The 21,040-nt window shown below is 44.8% G+C and overlaps 1 protein-coding gene across 1 annotated transcript in view; it reads left to right on the forward strand.

Annotated features, from left to right (window-relative positions):
• LOC139367422 (serine/threonine-protein kinase SBK1-like) overlaps nucleotides 1-12,164 on the forward strand; it is a 33,916-nt gene extending 21,752 nt beyond the window's left edge. The window contains exons 2-5 of the mRNA XM_071105629.1: nucleotides 9,471-9,739; nucleotides 9,895-10,093; nucleotides 11,026-11,221; nucleotides 11,418-12,164. Coding sequence (XP_070961730.1) covers nucleotides 9,568-9,739; nucleotides 9,895-10,093; nucleotides 11,026-11,221; nucleotides 11,418-12,119 — 1,269 coding nt within the window. The 5' untranslated portion in view covers nucleotides 9,471-9,567 and the 3' untranslated portion in view covers nucleotides 12,120-12,164. The remainder of the gene's footprint in view (nucleotides 1-9,470; nucleotides 9,740-9,894; nucleotides 10,094-11,025; nucleotides 11,222-11,417) is intronic.
• Nucleotides 12,165-21,040: the final 8,876 nt, after the last annotated feature.

Consider the following 21,040-nt stretch of genomic DNA (forward strand, 5'->3'; position numbering starts at 1 on the left):
CAAACCTTCTGGAGAGACAGACAGTTTGTTGTAGACAACCCTTCTGGAGAGACAGACAGTTTCTATTGGACAACCCTTCTTGAGAGATAGACAGACTGTATCGGACAACCCTTCTGGAGAAAGACAGACAGTCTGTATTGGACAACCCTTCTGGAGAGACAGACAGTTTGTATTGGACAACCCTCCTGGAGAGACAGACAGTTTGTATTGGACAACCCTTCTGGAGAGACAGACAGTTTGTATTGGACAACCCTTCTGGAGAGACAGACAGTCTGTATTGGACAACCCTTCTGGAGAGACAGACTGTTTGTATTGGACAACCCTTCTGGAGAGAGACAGACAGGCTGTATTGGACAACCCTTCTGGAGAGACAGACAGTTTGTCGTGGGCAACCCTTCTGGAGAGACAGACAGTCTATAGTGGACAACCCTTCTGGAGAGACAGACAGTCTGTAGTGGACAACCCTTCTGGAGAGACAGACAGTCTGTATTGGACAACCCTTCTGGAGAGAGACAGACAGTCTGTATTGGACAACCCTTCTGGAGAGAGACAGACAGTCTGTAGTGGACAACCCTTCTGGAGAGAGACAGACAGTTTGTAGTGGACAACCCTTCTGGAGAGACAGACAGTTTGTCGTGGACAAACCTTCTGGAGAGACAGACAGTTTGTTGTAGACAACCCTTCTGGAGAGACAGACAGTTTCTATTGGACAACCCTTCTGGAGAGATAGACAGACTGTATCGGACAACCCTTCTGGAGAAAGACAGACAGTCTGTATTGGACAACCCTTCTGGAGAGACAGACAGTTTGTATTGGACAACCCTCCTGGAGAGACAGACAGTTTGTATTGGACAACCCTTCTGGAGAGACAGACAGTTTGTATTGGACAACCCTTCTGGAGAGACAGACAGTCTGTATTGGACAACCCTTCTGGAGAGACAGACAGTTTGTAGTGGACAACCCTTCTGGAGAGACAGACAGTCTGTATTGGACAACCCTTCTGGAGAGACAGACAGTTTGTATTGGACAACCCTTCTGGAGAGAGACAGACAGGCTGTATTGGACAACCCTTCTGGAGAGACAGACAGTTTGTCGTGGACAACTCTTCTGGAGAGACAGACAGTTTGTATTGGACAACCCTTCTGGAGAGACAGACAGTCTGTATTGGACAACCCTTCTGGAGAGACAGACAGTTTGTATTGGACAACCCTTCTGGAGAGAGACAGACAGTCTGTATTGGACAACCCTTCTGGAGAGAGACAGACAGTCTGTAGTGGACAACCCTTCTGGAGAGAGACAGACAGTTTGTAGTGGACAACCCTTCTGGAGAGACAGACAGTTTGTCGTGGACAAACCTTGGAGAGACAGACAGTTTGTATTGGACAACCCTCCTGGAGAGACAGACAGTTTGTTGTAGACAACCCTTCTGGAGAGACAGACAGTTTCTATTGGACAACCCTTCTCTGGAGAGACAGAGAGATAGACAGACTGTATCGGACAACCCTTCTGGAGAAAGACAGACAGTCTGTATTGGACAACCCTTCTGGAGAGACAGACAGTTTGTATTGGACAACCCTCCTGGAGAGACAGACAGTTTGTATTGGACAACCCTTCTGGAGTGGAGAGACAGACAGTTTGTATTGGACAACCCTTCTGGAGAGACAGACAGTCTGTATTGGACAACCCTTCTGGAGAGACAGACTGGAGAGAGACAGACAGTTTGTATTGGACAACCCTTCTGGAGAGAGACAGACAGGCTGTATTGGACAACCCTTCTGGAGAGACAGACAGTTTGTCGTGGACAACCCTTCTGGAGAGACAGACAGTCTGTAGTGGACAACCCTTCTGGAGAGACAGACAGTCTGTAGTGGACAACCCTTCTGGAGAGACAGACAGTCTGTATTGGACAACCCTTCTGGAGAGAGACAGACAGTCTGTATTGGACAACCCTTCTGGAGAGAGACAGACAGTCTGTAGTGGACAACCCTTCTGGAGAGAGACAGACAGTTTGTAGTGGACAACCCTTCTGGAGAGACAGACAGTTTGTCGTGGACAAACCTTCTGGAGAGACAGACAGTTTGTTGTAGACAACCCTTCTGGAGAGACAGACAGTTTCTATTGGACAACCCTTCTGGAGAGATAGACAGACTGTATCGGACAACCCTTCTGGAGAAAGACAGACAGTCTGTATTGGACAACCCTTCTGGAGAGACAGACAGTTTGTATTGGACAACCCTCCTGGAGAGACAGACAGTTTGCATTGGACAACCCTTCTGGAGAGACAGACAGTTTGTATTGGACAACCCTTCTGGAGAGACAGACAGTCTGTATTTGACAACCCTTCTGGAGAGACAGACAGTTTGTAGTGGACAACCCTTCTGGAGAGACAGACAGTCTGTATTGGACAACCCTTCTGGAGAGATAGACAGTCTGTAGTGGACAACACTTCTGGAGAGACAGACAGTTTGTATTGGACAACCCTTCTGGAGAGACAGACAGTTTGTCGTGGACAACTCTTCTGGAGAGACAGACAGTTTGTATTGGACAACCCTTCTGGAGAGACAGACAGTTTGTATTGGACAACCCTTCTGGAGAGACAGACCGTTTGTATTGGACAACCCTTCTGGAGAGAGACAGACAGGCTGTATTGGACAACCCTTCTGGAGAGACAGACAGTTTGTCGTGGGCAACCCTTCTGGAGAGACAGACAGTCTATAGTGGACGACCCTTCTGGAGAGACAGACAGTCTGTAGTGGACAACCCTTCTGGAGAGACAGACAGTCTATAGTGGACAACCCTTCTGGAGAGACAGACAGTCTGTAGTGGACAACCCTTCTGGAGAGACAGACAGTGGACAACCCATCTGGAGAGACAGACAGTCTGTATTGGTCTGGAGAGACAGACAGTATTGGACAACCCTTCTGGAGAGAGACAGACAGTCTGTATTGGACAACCCTTCTGGACAACCCTTCTGGAGAGACAGACAGTCTGAGACAACCCTCCTGGAGAGACAGACAGTTTGTATTGGACAACCCTCCTGGAGAGACAGACAGTTTGCATTGGACAACCCTTCTGGAGAGACAGACAGTTTGTATTGGACAACCCTTCTGGAGAGACAGACAGTCTGTATTGGACAACCCTTCTGGAGAGACAGACAGTTTGTATTGGACAACCCTTCTGGAGAGACAGACAGTCTGTATTGGACAACCCTTCTGGAGAGATAGACAGTCTGTAGTGGAGAGGACAACACTTCTGGAGAGACAGACAGTTTGTATTGGACAACCCTTCTGGAGAGACAGACAGTTTGTCGTGGACAACTCTTCTGGAGAGACAGACAGTTTGTATTGGACAACCCTTCTGGAGAGACAGACAGTTTGTATTGGACAACCCTTCTGGAGAGACAGACCGTTTGTATTGGACAACCCTTCTGGAGAGAGACAGACAGGCTGTATTGGACAACCCTTCTGGAGAGACAGACAGTTTGTCGTGGGCAACCCTTCTGGAGAGACAGACAGTCTATAGTGGACAACCCTTCTGGAGAGACAGACAGTCTGTAGTGGACAACCCTTCTGGAGAGACAGACAGTCTGTATTGGACAACCCTTCTGGAGAGAGACAGACAGTCTGTATTGGACAACCCTTCTGGAGAGAGACAGACAGTCTGTAGTGGACAACCCTTCTGGAGAGAGACAGACAGTCTGTAGTGGACAACCCTTCTGGAGAGACAGACAGTTTGTCGTGGACAAACCTTCTGGAGAGACAGACAGTTTGTTGTTGACAACCCTTCTGGAGAGACAGACAGTTTCTATTGGACAACCCTTCTGGAGAGATAGACAGACTGTATCGGACAACCCTTCTGGAGAAAGACAGACAGTCTGTATTGGACAACCCTTCTGGAGAGACAGACAGTTTGTATTGGACAACCCTCCTGGAGAGACAGACAGTTTGTATTGGACAACCCTTCTGGAGAGACAGACAGTTTGTATTGGACAACCCTTCTGGAGAGACAGACAGTCTGTATTGGACAACCCTTCTGGAGAGACAGACAGTTTGTATTGGACAACCCTTCTGGAGAGACAGACAGTCTGTATTGGACAACCCTTCTGGAGAGACAGACAGTTTGTATTGGACAACCCTTCTGGAGAGACAGACAGTCTGTGGAGAGAGACAGACAGTTTGTATTGGACAACCCTTCTGGAGAGAGACAGACAGTTTGTAGTGGACAACCCTTCTGGAGAGACAGACAGTTTGTCGTGGACAAACCTTCTGGAGAGACAGACAGTTTGTATTGGACAACCCTTCTGGAGAGACAGACAGTCTGTATTGGACAACCCTTCTGGAGAGACAGACAGTTTGTATTGGACAACCCTTCTGGAGAGAGACAGACAGGCTGTATTGGACAACCCTTCTGGAGAGACAGACAGTTTGTCGTGGACAACTCTTCTGGAGAGACAGACAGTTTGTATTGGACAACCCTTCTGGAGAGACAGACAGTTTGTATTGGACAACCCTTCTGGAGAGACAGACCGTTTGTATTGGACAACCCTTCTGGAGAGAGACAGACAGTCTGTATTGGACAACCCTTCTGGAGAGAGACAGACAGTCTGTAGTGGACAACCCTTCTGGAGAGAGACAGACAGTTTGTAGTGGACAACCCTTCTGGAGAGACAGACAGTTTGTCGTGGACAAACCTTCTGGAGAGACAGACAGTTTGTTGTAGACAACCCTTCTGGAGAGACAGACAGTTTCTATTGGACAACCCTTCTGGAGAGATAGACAGACTGTATTGGACAACCCTTCTGGAGAGACAGACAGTTTGTATTGGACAACCCTTCTGGAGAGAGACAGACAGGCTGTATTGGACAACCCTTCTGGAGAAAGACAGACAGTCTGTAGTGGACAACAGAGACAGGTCTGTATTGGACAACCCTTCTGGAGAGACAGACAGTCTGTCGTGGACAACCCTTCTGGAGAGACAGACAGTCTGTAGTGGACAACCCTTCTGGAGAGAGACAGACAGGCTGTATTGGACAACCCTTCTGGAGAGACAGACAATTTGTCGTGGACAAACCTTCTGGAGAGACAGACAGTTTGTTGTAGACAACCCTTCTGGAGAGACAGACAGTTTCTATTGGACAACCCTTCTGGAGAGATAGACAGACTGTATTGGACAACCCTTCTGGAGAAAGACAGACAGTCTGTATTGGACAACCCTTCTGGAGAGACAGACAGTTTGTATTGGACAACCCTCCTGGAGAGACAGACAGTTTGTATTGGACAACCCTTCTGGAGAGACAGACAGTTTGTATTGGACAACCCTTCTGGAGAGACAGACAGTCTGTATTGGACAACCCTTCTGGAGAGACAGACAGTTTGTAGTGGACAACCCATCTGGAGAGACAGACAGTCTGTATTGGACAACCCTTCTGGAGAGACAGACAGTTTGTATTGGACAACCCTTCTGGAGAGAGACAGACAGGCTGTATTGGACAACCCTTCTGGAGAGACAGACAATTTGTCTGTATTGGACAACCCTTCTGGAGAGACAGACAATTTGTCGTGGACAACCCTTCTGGAGAGACAGACAGTCTGTAGTGGACAACCCTTCTGGAGAGACAGACAGTCTGTATTGGACAACCTTTCTGGAGAGACAGACAGTCTGTATTGGACGACACTTCTGGAGAGACAGACAGTTTGTAGTGGTCAACCCTTCTGGAGAGAGACATACAGTCTGTCTCTCTTGTTATTTCTCTCTCCTGATCCTTGCCTGTGAGGCTGTCAGCTTTTCAGCAACACACAGCTGAGAGGGAGAGGGAGAGAGAGAGAGAAGAGAGAGAGACAGAGAGAGAGAGAGAGAGAGAGAGAGAGAGAGAGAGAGAGAGAGAGAGAGAGAGAGAGAGAGAGAGAGAGAGAGAGAGAGAGAGAAACCACTAAACCATGGTTTCCTCCACCTACTTTGACCACAGTGGTGTGAAGAGCTTCACCAGCCAAGCAGTGGTTGTTTCCACCTGTCCTAGTTAGAGACAGACAGAGGGACACAACAGTACTTGACCTTCCCTGGTGTTGAATACTGAAGCACAGCTCCCTCTAGTTAGATACAGGAGGACACTTTACTTTAGCAGGAGATCCTGCTGGTGTTGAATACTGAAGCACAGCTCCCTCTAGTTAGATACAGGAGGACACTTTACTTTAGCAGGAGTCCCTCTAGTTAGATACAGGAGGACACTTTACTTTAGCAGGTGATCCTGCTGGTGTTGAATACTGAAGCACAGCTTCCTCTAGTTAGATACAGGAGGACACTTTACTTTAGCAGGAGATCCTGCTGGTGTTGAATACTGAAGTAAAGGCAGGCTGTGTTCTCGTCAACATGGTGTCTGTCTGACCTATATTGTGACTCATCACGGATCTCTCTATGTGTGTGTGTGTCTCTGTGTGTGTGTGTGTCATCATAAGCCCCCTTTGATCAGCTGGGCTAGGCCTGATGACTCATTCAGCTATGAGGCTTCCATACAAGTACAACAGGGACACACACACACACACACACACACACACACACACACACACACACACACACACACACACACACACAAACACACACACAGATACCCACATAAGTACCTGTAAATAATTGTCCTAGCTGCCAACACAGTGCTAAGGTGAGAGTACTGTTGGATAAGTCCTCCTCCAGAGTTAAAGAGATGGTGTGTGTGTCTGTGTGTGTAAGACAGAGGGAGAGAGAGAGAGAGAGAGAGAGAGAGAGAGAGAGAGACAGAGAGAGAGAGAGAGAGAGAGAGAGAGAGAGAGAGAGCGCGAGAGTACGAGACATAGTGATTCTGATTGGAGACTGACGTACTGATTGACCTTGTGCCAGAGAGATGTCACTGTTGTGATATTTTAGATGATGAGAGTCCCATCTACCTATCCCCCCACCCCCACATACACACACACGCACGCCGCCCGCCCGCCCGCGCGCACGCACACACACACACACACACACACACACACACATAGACACAGAGAGACATGCACATACATGGTTGTGCAGCGCTGGCTCCCGTGGTGCTTAGTAAGCTCTTCTGATCTCTGACAGTTACTAATGGCCTTCTCACTTTACAGTTCCTGCTAAGCTCAGCTCAGATCTGTGTGTGAGAGAGAGAGAGAGAGAGAGATGAAAGAGAGCGAGAAAGAGAAAGAGAGAGATGAAAGAGAGCGAGAGAGAGAGAGAGAGATAAAAGAGAGCGAGAGAGAGAAAGAGAGAGATGAAAGAGAGCGCGAGAGAGAGAAAGAGAGAGAGAAAGAGATGAAAGAGAGCGAGAGAGAGAGAAAGAGAGATGAAAGAGAGCGAGAGAGAGCGAAAGAGAGAGATGAAAGAGAGCGCGCGAGAGAGAGAGAGAAATAGAGAGGGGACAGAGAGTCATTCATCACTTAAACAGTCTCATGTTTCATCACCTGCTGGTGACACACACACACCCACACACACACTTTCACTTACCTTGCGTACAGGGTCTTTATTGAATAGCAAGGTGGTAGATGGATATTGCTCTGTCTTTACTTGAATAATATTCAGATTTAGTTTTTATTTTGGTAATGTATTGATGGGGAAGAGATAGTATTATAGGAACAGGGAGGGACACTGAGATAGTATTATAGGAACAGGGAGGGGCACTGAGATAATATAGTATTATAAGAACAGGAAGGGACACTGAAATAGTATTATAAGAACAGGGAGGGACACTGAGATAGTATTATAGGAACAGGGAGGGACACTGAGATAATATTATAAGAACAGGGAGGGACACTGAGATAGTATTATAGGAACAGGGAGGGACACTGAAATAGTATTATAGTATTATGGGAACAGGGAGGGACACTGAGATGGTATTATAGGAACAGGGAGGGACACTGTGTATAGTATTATATTATTATAGGAACAGGGAGGGACACTGTGATAGTATTAGATTATTATAGGAACAGGGAGGGACACTGTGATAGTATTAGATTATAATAGGAACAGAGAGGGACACTGTGATAGTATTAGATTATAATAGGAACAGAGAGGGACACTGTGATAGTATTAGATTATTATAGGAACAGGGAGGGACACTGAGATAATAATATGATACTATAAGAACAGGGAGGGACACTGTGATAGTGTTATATTATTATAGGAACAGAGAGGGACAAAAAAAGGGTTTAAAAAAATAACCCCATCATTGAATACTGACAAAAACATGACTCACTTTAAGACATTAAAAGCATTACACCTTTAGTAGAAAAACACTGTGATAGTATTAGATTATTATAGGAACAGAGAGGGACACTGTGATAGTGTTATATTATTATAGGAACAGAGAGGGACACTGTGATAGTATTAGATTATTATAACACTGAGTTCTTATTGCAGCAGAATAAATCAATACAAATCAGAACAATAAATGAAGATACACTATTTGACCAAAAGTATGTGGACACCTGCTCGTCCAACATCTCATTCCTAAATCATGGGCATTAATATGGAGTTGGTCCCCCCTTTGCTGCTATAACAGCCTCCACTCTTCTGGGAAGGCTTTCCACTAGATTTTGGAACATTGCTGCGGGGACTTGCTTCCATTCAACCACAAGAGCATTAGTGAGGTTGGGTCCTGATGTTGGGAGATGAGGCCTGGCTTGCAGTCGGCCTTCCAATTCATCCCAAAGGTGTTCGGTGGGGTTGAGGTCAGGGCTCTGTGCAGGCCAGTCAAGTTCTTCCATAGTGCCAATGTAAAGTTTGGTGGAGGAGGAATAATGGTTATAGAAACATCTCAGGGATGATCAATGGAAACAGGATGCACCTGAGCTCAATTTCAAGTCTCATAGCAAAGAGTCTGAATACTTATGCAAACAATGTTTTTTATATTTATTTTTATAGAATTTCTAAAAGCCTGTTTTCTCTTTGTCATTATGGGGTATTGTGATGTCATTATGGGGTATTGTGATGTCATTATGGGGTATTGTGATGTCATTATGGGGTATTGGGTGTAGATCGATGAAGAAAAACATCAATTTTAGAATAAAGCTGTAACGCAACTGTGTGTGGAAGAAAGGGAAGGGGTCGGAATATTTTCTGAATGTACTGTTGTGTGTGTGTGTGTGTGTGTGTGTGTGTGTGTGTGTGTGTGTGTGTGTGTGTGTGTGTGTGTCTCTGTATCTATAGTCAAAGGGATAGGTCAGAGTGTTCTGGATCGTAAAACGCTGCAGTTTTGAAAATAACAACTTCCTCTGTGAGAATAATCACACTGCAGTAGGTTGGAGATAGGCTGCTGTGTGTTTGTTTGCGTCTGCAGCTTTTCTGTTTATTTCATATTTATTTATTACAAAAAGAGACACAAAGAAGAGTTCAGATGTTTTAGTATTGACTGATAAATGTCTGTATGTTTTCATTTCAACTAACACAATGTTTTTCTGTTTCTATTTCTCTCTCCTTCTCTCCAGTGACACAAGCCGTTAGCCACCACTCTTGTCCTGCCCGTGAGTCCGTCCCCTAAACCTGTCCCCCTGTTCTTGTCCGTCCCCTAACCCGGTCCCCAGTATGAGTTCGTCTCCGCTGGGTTCCCGTGGCAACATGGACATTCTGGAGGAGCTGCAGCTGATCGCAGCACAGAACCTGGAGAGGTTAGAGGTCAACAAGTATTATGAGGTCATCAGGGAGCTTGGCAAGGGCACTTACGGCAAGGTGGACCTGGTCATACACAAGATCAGAGGTGTGGAGGACACACACACACACACACTAGACTTGATCTTGAGGATACACACATTTAACAGGATCATTCACTGGTCCAGCTCTGCAGGATTACTTGTGTGTAGCATGATCAACCATTATAATCATTCATCACTCCCATGTTGTTTTGCCCCTCAGGCACCAAGATGGCCCTGAAGTTCCTGAGGAAGAAGACGACCAAGCTGAAGTCGTTCCTGAGGGAGTACAGCATCTCTCTCTACCTCTCTCCCTGTCCCTTCATCATTAACATGTTTGGGATCGCCTTCGAGACTGACGACTACTACGTGTTCGCCCAGGAGTATGCCCTGTCCGGGGACCTCTTCGACATCATCCCTCCACATCATCCCTCCACAGGTACACACACAGACAGAGACAGACAGAGAGAGAGACTGGAGAGAGAGAGAGAGAGAGAGAGAGAGAGAGAGAGAGAGAGAGAGAGAGAGAGAGAGAGACAGAGAGAGAGACAGAGAGAGAGAGAGCTGGAGAGAGAGAGAGAGACAGAGAGAGAGAGAGAGACAGAGAGAGAGAGAGAGACAGAGAGAGAGAGAGAGCTGGAGAGAGAGAGAGAGAGAGAGAGAGAGAGAGACAGAGAGAGAGACAGAGAGAGAGAGAGAGAGAGAGAGAGAGAGAGAGGAGAGAGAGAGAGCTGAGAGAGAGAGAGAGAGAGCTGGAGAGAGAGAGACAGAGACAGAGAGAGAGAGAGAGAGAGAGAGAGCAGAGAGAGAGACAGAGACAGAGAGAGAGACAGAGAGAGAGAGAGCTGGAGAGAGAGAGACAGAGAGAGAGAGAGAGAGAGAGAGAGAGAGAGAGAGAGAGAGAGAGAGAGAGAGAGAGAGAGAGAGAGAGAGAGAGAGAGAGAGAGAGAGACAGAGACAGAGAGAGAGACAGAGAGAGAGAGAGAGAGAGAGAGAGAGAGAGAGAGAGAGAGAGAGAGAGAGAGATGGAGAGAGAGAGAGAGAGAGAGAGAGAGAGAGGTTCTGTTCTAGGGTTATTTTAACTATTACGGACTCTAAATGATGTACAATGACAGTTTATAATAGCTTGTCACATTGCTTATGTCACATTGCTTATGTCACATTGCTTATGTCACATTGCTTATGTCACATTGCTTATGCCACATTGCTTATGTCACATTGCTTATGTCACATTGCTTATGTCACATTGCTTGTAAGGTTCCAGTGAAGAATGCTTCGTAAGCACGTTTATAGTGGTTGTCATTACAGACGTCTTTTAGGTTTATATTGTTTCATAATCTCCGCCCCTCACCATCCAGGTGGGTCTCCCGGAGACGGTTGCTAAGCGCTGTGTGCACCAGGTTGCCATCGCCCTGGACTACCTTCACTGTAAGAAGTTGGTGCACCGTGACGTCAAGCCCGAGAACATCCTCATCTTTGACCGCGAGTGCCGCAAGGTCAAACTGTCCGACTTCGGCATGACGCGCCGCGCTGGCTCACCGGTCAAACGGGTGAGTGGCTAGAGGTCAAATCACAAGGAGCTTTATTTAAAAAGACGAAAAGGTAGTGAACTGTATGATAAATAGGCTGTCGTTTGAGATGCAGAACCTACCAAGTATGTCATAAAAGAGACCAGACCTCATGGGAGAAAAACTTTAATGAAGAATGAAATCTTCCTCGTCAAGAAACACATATTATTTCTTCCAGGTGAGCGGTACCATCCCCTACACGGCTCCGGAGCTGTGCGACACGTCTCGCCACGAGGGCTTCAGCGTGGACTACAGCACGGATGTGTGGGCCTTTGGCGTTCTCCTCTTCTGCATGTTGACCGGTAACTTCCCCTGGGAGAAGGCCCTGCCCTCCGACTCCTTCTACCAGGAGTTCACACGCTGGCAGAGACGGCGCACGGGCACCGTGCCCTCGCAGTGGCGCCGCTTCACAGAGCAGGCGCTCCGCATGTTCCGCAGGCTCCTCTCTGTGGAGCAGGACCGACGCTGCTCCGTCAAAGAGGTGTTTGGCTACTTCAGCCACAGCTGGATGCTGGATGGAGACAGCAACGGGAACGGAGGAGGGGGCGGAGAGAGAGAGAGGGAGAGAGGAGGGGTGAGGGTGGAGGGAGACGGGAGCAGTACATCGTCCTCGTCTGGAGAAGAGGATGAGGAGATGCTGGTTGAGAGGATGAAGCAGCAGACTCTGTCTCCTCTTTCTCCTCCGGTGTCTGTGGAGAGGGGCACTGGGGGGACAAATGCAGGGATGACGGAGTCAGGTGGAGGACACCATTTTGTGTCTGTTTCTACCACCAGCTCTGTGCCCTCGACTAACAGCTATGACCGCATGCCCAGAGACAGCAACAGCAACCAGCCCCCCGGACGCATACTGGCGGCTACGCCTATAGAGATCTGTGTCTGAGATGTGTGACGGGCCTGGGAAGGACTGAGATACTGTGTACAGTACACAGACACCTACACTCATATACACACACATATCCATACATTCAAATCAGTGGAGGCTGTTGAGGGGAGAACGGCTCATAATAATGTCTGGGATGGAGTACATGGACTGGTATCAACAACATGGTTTTCATGGGTTTGATACTGTTCCATTCACTCCATTCCAGACATTATCATGAGCATTTTGCAAAGTGAAAAGGGAGCAACTCAAGACATTACTGATGATTCCCGTCGGGGTCTAAAATGATCCAGTCAGAGATCTGTCATTCTACAGACACAACTAATCTTTATAGAGACTGCAAAGACTCAATGAACTACATACTGAACGATCAGCCAACCAACCAACCGACAGATGGACAGACCAACCAACCATGGAGAGGTTGAAAAACACATTGTGATATGAAATGCTGGTATTCAGATGAAGATATAATATATTTCCCCCTAAAAAAAGACTACAGAAGTGATGTGCGGGAACCATTTATGGCAAAAAGAGATGGAGAAAAGAGAGGGATGTTCTTTTGGTTGAAGCTGATAGAATTGCCGCCTCAATGAAAGAATATCATCAAAATTAAACAGCAGTTTTATGTTTACTGTAATGCAATGTGAACTCTGGTACAAAGTGTGTATGTGTGTACAGTACGTGTGTAGGTGTGTGTGTGTGTGTGTGTGTACAGTACGTGTGTAGGTGTGTGTGTGTGTACAGTACGTGTGTAGGTGTGTGTGTATGTACAGTACGTGTGTAGGTGTGTGTGTGTGTAACAGTACGTGTGTAGGTGTGTGTGTGTGTACAGTACGTGTGTAGGTGTGTGTGTAACAGTACGTGTGTAGGTGTGTGTGTGTGTACAGTACGTGTGTAGGTGTGTGTGTGTGTACAGTACGTGTGTAGGTGTGTGTGTGTGTGTAACAGTACGTGTGTAGATGTGTGTGTGTGTGTAACAGTACGTGTGTAGGTGTGTACAGTACGTGTGTAGGTGTGTGTGTGTGTACAGTACGTGTGTAGGTGTGTATGTGTGTACAGTACGTGTGTAGGTGTGTGTGTGTGTACAGTACATGTGTAGGTGTGTGTGTGTGTACAGTACGTGTAAGTGTGTGTGTGTGTACAGTAGGTGTGTGTGTGTGTGTGTAAGCGTGTGTAGGTGTGTGTGTGTGTACAGTACGTGTGTAGGTGTGTGTGTGTATACAGTACGTGTGTAGGTGTGTGTGTGTACAGTACGTGTATAGGTGTGTGTATGTATGTGTGTGTGTGTGTGTGTGTGTGTGTAAGCTTGTGTAGGTATATCACCGTTTCATGTGTATGGATCAGAAATATGATTAGGTGGATTTTTATTTGCCTTAGGAGTTACTTTATTTCTTTAAATGCTAAAAATCCAGATGACATTTTTTCTATCGATTTTGAAAATGAGCTTTTAGGTGTTTTCTGTTTGACTAAATTCAGTAAAGGTTTCTGAACGCTCCAGTGCAGCTGTGTCAAACTCATTTCACGGAAGGCCGAGTGTCTGCACGTTTTTGTTTTTTCCTTTCAATGAAGTCCTAGACAACCAGGTGAGGAGAGTTCATTACTAATTAGTGACCTTAATTCATCAATCAAGTACGAAGGAGGAGGGGAAAACCCCGTAGACACTCCGCCCGTCGTGGAATGAGTTTGACACGTGCTCTAGTGCCAAATTGCCAATTTTGCAACACTTTTTGAACAGGACAATGAAACCTGCTGCAACAGCTGGATCTGGTAAAATCACTGAGTTTGATGGAGGTATGCTCTCCACAGTTTATAATTTAGATTTAGTCCGATGATGTGCTACACATTAATATCGGATCATTCAAAGCCACTAGATTGAGAAGAGTAAGACATTCATTTTGATCCATTTTTACAGAGAACTATATTCTGCCATTGACAGCAAGCCAAGATGTTCCAGAGCCTCCTGTCTGGAAACAGACAGATAGCTGTTAATGATGTCCAACACTTTATCACTAACCCCTTAACACGGGGTTTCAGATAGCTGTTAATGATGTCCAACACTTTATCACTAACCCCTTAACACGGGGTTTCAGATAGCCGTTAATGATGTCCAACACTTTATCACTGATCCCTTAACACTGGGTTTCAGATAGCTGTTAATGATGTCCAACACTTTATCACTGACCCCTTAACACGGGGTTTCAGATAGCTGTTAATGATGTCCAACACTTTATCACTGACCCCTTAACACGGGGTTTCAGATAGCTGTTAATGATGTCCAACACTTTATCACTGATCCCTTAACACTGGGTTTCAGATAGCTGTTAATGATGTCCAACACTTTATCACTAACCCCTTAACACGGGGTTTCAGATAGCTGTTAATGATGTCCAACACTTTATCACTAACCCCTTAACACGGGGTTTCAGATAGCTGTTAATGATGTCCAACACTTTATCACTGATCCCTTAACACTGGGTTTCAGATAGCTGTTAATGATGTCCAACACTTTATCACTGACCCCTTAACACGGGGTTTCAGATAGCTGTTAATGATGTCCAACACTTTATCACTGACCCCTTAACACGGGGTTTCAGATAGCTGTTAATGATGTCCAACACTTTATCACTGATCCCTTAACACTGGGTTTCAGATAGCTGTTAATGATGTCCAACACTTTATCACTGACCCCTTAACACGGGGTTTCAGATAGCTGTTAATGATGTCCAACACTTTATCACTAACCCCTTAACACAGGGTTTCAGATGGCTGTTAATGATGTCCAACACTTTATCACTGACCCCTTAACACGGGGTTTCAGATAGCTGTTAATGATGTCCAACACTTTATCACTAACCCCTTAACACAGGGTTTCAGATGGCTGTTAATGATGTCCAACACTTTATCACTGACCCCTTAACACGGGGTTTCAGATAGCTGTTAATGATGTCCAACACTTTATCACTGACCCCTTAACACAGGGTTTCAGATAGCTGTTAATGATGTCCAACACTTTATCACTGACCCCTTAACACAGGGTTTCAGATAGCTGTTAATGATGTCCAACACTTTATCACTGACCCCTTAACACGGGGTTTCAGATAGCTGTTAATGATGTCCAACACTTTATCACTGACCCCTTAACACGGGGTTTCCAAAACGTGGTCCTGGAGCCCCCCCGGGTGTATATTTTGGCTTTGGCCTTAGCCCTACAGGATCGGGTTTGGAAAACCCTGCCTTAACAGACACGTATCTACTTCATGGCAGAAAAATATATGTTTTACATATTTTAGTCCATTTATTTGATTGTTGTTTTGTTTTACATTTCTAAATGTTGACGAATGGTGTATTGTTAATTATTTCACATTTTAAATTCAAGCAGAAAAATACATTGAAGATCTACATTTTTAAATGTTTTATTTAAATTGCATGACAAGTAACTAAAACATATCTTCATGGAAAATTTGAACTGGCTTTACAAAAAGTTACGTCAAGATTGTTGTGATGTGGAATTTTGCTGTACCGCAATTTCTTGCGCTATATCCCGAAGTCAATAATCGTTGTGACCTCTCGAGATGTCTTAGGGCTAGAAACCAGACTGAACTATAATAACGGCTAGTTTTGGTTCAATGTGTTGTGTTTTTAGGCTGTCGATGCTCTGTTTCCATCTCACTGATCAGATTTAGGATCCAGAGCTACTGATCTACAGTATGTAATGCACCTGCGTCGACAGTATGTAATGCATTACATACTGTAGACACAGATGCATTACATACTGTAGATGCATTACATACTGTAGATGCATCACATACTGTAGATACAGATGCATCACATACTGTAGATACAGATGCATTACATACTGTAGATACAGATGCATTACATACTGTAGATTCATTACATACTGTAGATACAGATGCATTACATACTGTAGATTACAGATGCATCTGGAATCCTATGGAGACTTTCTGGAATAGATAGTTCACAAACTAATGCATTACATACTGTAGATGCATTACATACTGTAGATTACAGATGCATCTGGAATCCTATGGAGACTTTCTGGAATAGATAGTTCACAAACTAATGCATTTTTGATCAAGTGTTTCAGTAGCTCCTAAATTCCCAATTTAAGTTACAAGGGAAACCTGGGGAGGATTGGTTTTAGTATCACTTCGTTGCCAAGCAAAACATCACAAGAAAGAGTGATGAATTAGTCATTATAAAAGATGAGAAAAAAAACAAACACAAAAAAAACAACCTGTTGTGTGTTGCGATTTCCAGACATATTTGCATGAATCTGTATGTGGTGGAAAACCGATCTTCTGTTTTGCTGTCACAGCTGTAGTATTCTGTTGTTCACACTTGGGTGTATGAATGTTGAATGACAGTCAGTAAAGTTACTTTCCTCTTTTCATCTGGCAACTTCCAATAATGAACTGTTCAGTACAGGTTGTAGCCAGTTGTGGTAGTGTTGAATTCAACCATGCTCCAGGCAGAAGTTACCATTTAAATCCTCACCAGGATTACATCTTGTGACAACCTATGACCTTGTGTTCACCAACCCACTGGGTGTGCCGGCTTTTGTTCTAGCCCAGCACTAACCACACTTGATTAAAGTAATCATCAAGACCGAAGGCTGGAACCACTGCTGTAGGTAATATACGAGTTGGACACGGAGGTTTGAGCGAAACTATCATGACGTAATGTGTTGAAAGTTGTTTATTGGAGGTCTTTTTGTTTTTCTGTCCAGTGACCTATTTTGACACGGCATCATGATTTTTGTGGCGTTTTAGTGAGTAGGGGAACACAGCTCTAGAACTTGTGTCCGATTCTGTCTTTGCAATACAACGGTCTTCCCTGTAAGCTCCGATTAGTCGACAATAAAATTACAAATCTTGTTGGAATGAATGCTGGTGTGAGTTTGTTCCCTGTGTAACAGTATAACTTTAGACCGTCCCCTCGCCCCGACCCGGGCCCGAACCAGGGACCCTCTGCACACATCAACAACAGTCACCCCTCGAAGCATTGCTACCCATCGCTCCACAAAAGCCGCGGCCCTTGCAGAGCAAGGGGAACTACTACTTCAAGGTCTCAGAGCAAGTGACGTCACCGATTGAAACGCTATTTAGCGCGCACCACCGCTAACTAAGCTAGCCGTTTCACATCCGTTACTCCTGGACTCAGATGTGCCCGTACTCTGCAGGAGATACGGATTTGGGTAGAGTCTAAAGACGATGAGAAGCTTGATCTATTTAACGTTACTAATAAAATCAGGACTTACACAAAAAAAAGGGGGTTTTTACAAAATATTTATTTAAGTTACATTTACCTCTGTTACGCTGAGGTAAGCCACAAAGTACAAAAGAGCATCTGTATTGTTGCCTTAAAATAAAAAGGAGAGATGAGAAGTGACATTCGCGTTGGCAGTCCTTGTCAAAACGTCAGTCAGTGGTGTTTTGGTTGACAACACAGATAAAGGCATTGGAACTGTGAGAGGGAAAAGGTTTTTAACCAGTAGACTTTACACTGAGGACACAAAACATTAAGAACACCTGCTCTTTCCCTGACAGAATGACCAGGTAAATCCAGGTGAAAACTATAAATCCCTTAAAATGTCAGTGTGTTAAATCCACTTCAAATCAGTGTAGATGAAGGGGAGGAGACCGGTTAAAGGATTTTTAAGTCTTGAGACAATATATCAAATCAAATAGAGACATGAATTGTGTTTGTGAGCCATTCAGAGGGTGACGGGGCAAGAGGCAAGATTGAAGTGCCTTTGAACGGGGGTGTGGTAGTAGGTGCACCGGGTTTGTGTCAAGAACTACAACGCCGCTGGTTTTTCCACACTCAACAGTTTCCCGTTTATCATGAATGGTCCACCAGCCAGTCAACTTGACACAACAGTGGGGCACAATGGAGTCAACATAGGGGTGGGGTGCAACTCAATATTAACATTGCTCCAGTCGGTCAATATGCGATAAATAATATCATTAGAATAATTAGAGAGAGACTCAGCCCTGAGATTTAGACACGGAAACAACATTACAAACCAAAACACATTTCACAACCATGGAAATAATAGTCCAAAAGTCATATTTGGTACAACGCATCGGTTTGATTAAAGCAGCAACATCAGCAATTAAGGAAAGTGGCTGGCGATCATCTAGCTCAGTATTGGAAACAAATATGTTTCCCTGCAGCACAGAGAACAAAAACAGAGAGAGAGGAAAAAAAGACAGCCGTGTTGCTAGGTAGAATAGTTTTTGATGTGTAGCTATACTAGAATACCACTTAGAACACATACCCAATACATTGCTTTATTCCAGGTGCTATATAAGTGTGGATATTGGAACACACATGTGTATCTCCTGCTGTGTAGGGAATCCTCTCCCAGGGAGTGGGCCTGCTGTAAAATTCACCATCACTGCTGTTCTGGGCTCCCTGTACACAGACAGACAGACAGACTTCACAGGACTCGGACAGAAACACAACGCCCCTATTGCCACAACGGAAAAGCACAAACAGAGACAACGACCACCAGACAACCACAGTGACATCTCCTAAATGTACAGGTCTATCAGACCTGCTGTTGACATCTACAGCAGAAGGAGCAGGGTAGCTGCCCTGGTTAGTTGTGTTGATGCAACAGAAGACAACATCCTGGTTTAGTTGTGTTGACAACAGAAGACTTGTCCCTGCACCAAAGCTGGTGAGGAGAAAGAAAGAGTAGTTTGAGCGAGAGCGAGAGAGAGCGAGAGAGCGAAAGAGAGAGAGGACTTCAGCCAGACAGATGAAAAGGAGAAGGTTGAACATGACCATGCTAAACAAAATCAACTGCTACCCGGTAAAGGATCATGTAAACCCAAACATGTGGTAGACTGTTAGAAACTAGAGACTGACCGTAGCGCTACGGATCTATACTCAGTGGAATTCTACAGACTTAGAGGTGATCTAAAATCAAGTCAGTTTACAATCAATTGATGTACATAAAAACAACATAAAAAAAAAAACAGTGCCCTTGTTTAAACATATGATGCATGTGAAAGGTATTGTGGGTAATGGGAGTGTTGGCTTGAACTACTATCTTTGTAAATGTAATTCAAAGAAAATAAAGAAACTAAAATGTGATGAGCCCCAGTAAAAACAGCAGAGGAAAGTTCAGAGCACATGACTGGTAATGAAGATGTGTGGACCAATCACGTTAGTCTCTGACAGCTGCATCAGCGAGATAGATAAAGCCATGGTGTCAAGGAAATGAAACAAACAAGTTCTCTGTACTGATGATACTAACGACTACAGTGCATTCAGAAAGTATTCAGACCCCCTCGACTTTATCCACGTTACAGCCTTATTCTAAAATGTCATAAATAATTCCCAATCTACACACAATAACCCATTATGACAAAGAAACAGGCTTTTAGAAATGTTTACAAACGTACTAAAAATTAAAAACAGAAATACCTTTTTTACATACGTATTCAAACCCTTTGCTATGAGACCCAATTTTGCTCGTGTGCATCCAGTTTCCATTGATCATCCTTGAGATGTTTCTACAACTTGATTGGAGTCCACCTGTGGTAAATTCAATTGATTGGATATGATTTGGAAAGGCACACACCTGTATATGTCAGAGCATAAACCAAGCCATGAGGTCGAAAGGAATTGTCCGAGGAGCGCCGAGACAGGATTGTGTCGAGGCACAGGTCTGGGTAAAGGTACCAAAAAAAACTCTGCAGCATTGAAGGTCCCCAAGAACGCAGTAGCCTCCATCATTCTTAAATGGAAGAAGTTTGGAAACACCAAGACTCTTCCTAGAGCTGGCCACCCAGCCAAACTGAGCAATCAGGGGAGAAGGGCTTTGGTCAGGGAGGTGACCAGAAACCTGATGGTCACTGACAGAGCTCCAGAGTTCCTCTGTAGAGATGGGAGAACCTTTCAGAAGGACAACCATCTCTGCAGCATTCCACCAATTAGGCCTTTATGGTAGAGTGGCCAGACGGAAGCCACTCCTCAGAAAAAAAGCACATGACAGCCCGCTTGGAGTTTGCCAAAAGGCACCTAAAAACTCAGACCATGAGAAACAAGATTCTCTGGTCTGATGAAACCAAGAATGAACTATTTGGCCTGAATTCCAAGTGTCACATCTGGAGGAAACCTGGCACCTTCCTTACGGTGAAGCATGGTGGTGGCGGCATCACGATGTGGGGAAATGTAACATTTCAGTTCATTTTTAATACATTCTTAAAAATGTCTAAAAAACTGTTTTTGCTTTGTCATTACGGGGTATTGTGTGTAGATTGGTGAGGGGGATTTTTTTGGGGGAATCAATTTTAGAATAATGTAACAAAATGTGGAAAAAAAAGTCAAGGGGTCTGAATACTTCCTGAATGCACTGTATGTTGGGGGCGAGTGGTGGATTAAATGCTACAGGCCAGGGTGAGTCCACTTTGGTGAGGGTTATGCATACATGCCTTAACTTTATATGATTTAACAGTTCTATACGTTAGTGTTTTCAGCAACATCCCTCAGTAGAGGAAGTACATTCACAAAATGAATGTACGATACAGGTAAGAAACAGTTAACCCTCAATTATTTATATCACCATCAAATGAGGAAAAAAAAAGAGCAAGTAAAATCCGTTGAAAATGGCTCGTCACACCCTCAGAACTAAAATCAGATGAATCTGGCATTATTTTTCATCCCATGTAGTAAAGTATGGTCTTTATGAATAGATCTCAGGTACCTGTATTTTAATCAGATATGGTTCTGTCGATAAACTTGTGGTCGATCTGAATACTAGACCATTCTGCACCAGTCTCCACATCTCCACTATACGACCACCAGCTCCTCTACCAAGTGCAGTCTTCAGCGTTGTGGTTCTTACTCATAACTTCGATGCATCAACACACCTCTGCTATACGACC

Source organism: Oncorhynchus clarkii, chromosome 16 (genome assembly GCF_045791955.1).
Source record: "Oncorhynchus clarkii lewisi isolate Uvic-CL-2024 chromosome 16, UVic_Ocla_1.0, whole genome shotgun sequence".
NCBI lineage: Eukaryota > Metazoa > Chordata > Actinopteri > Salmoniformes > Salmonidae > Oncorhynchus > Oncorhynchus clarkii.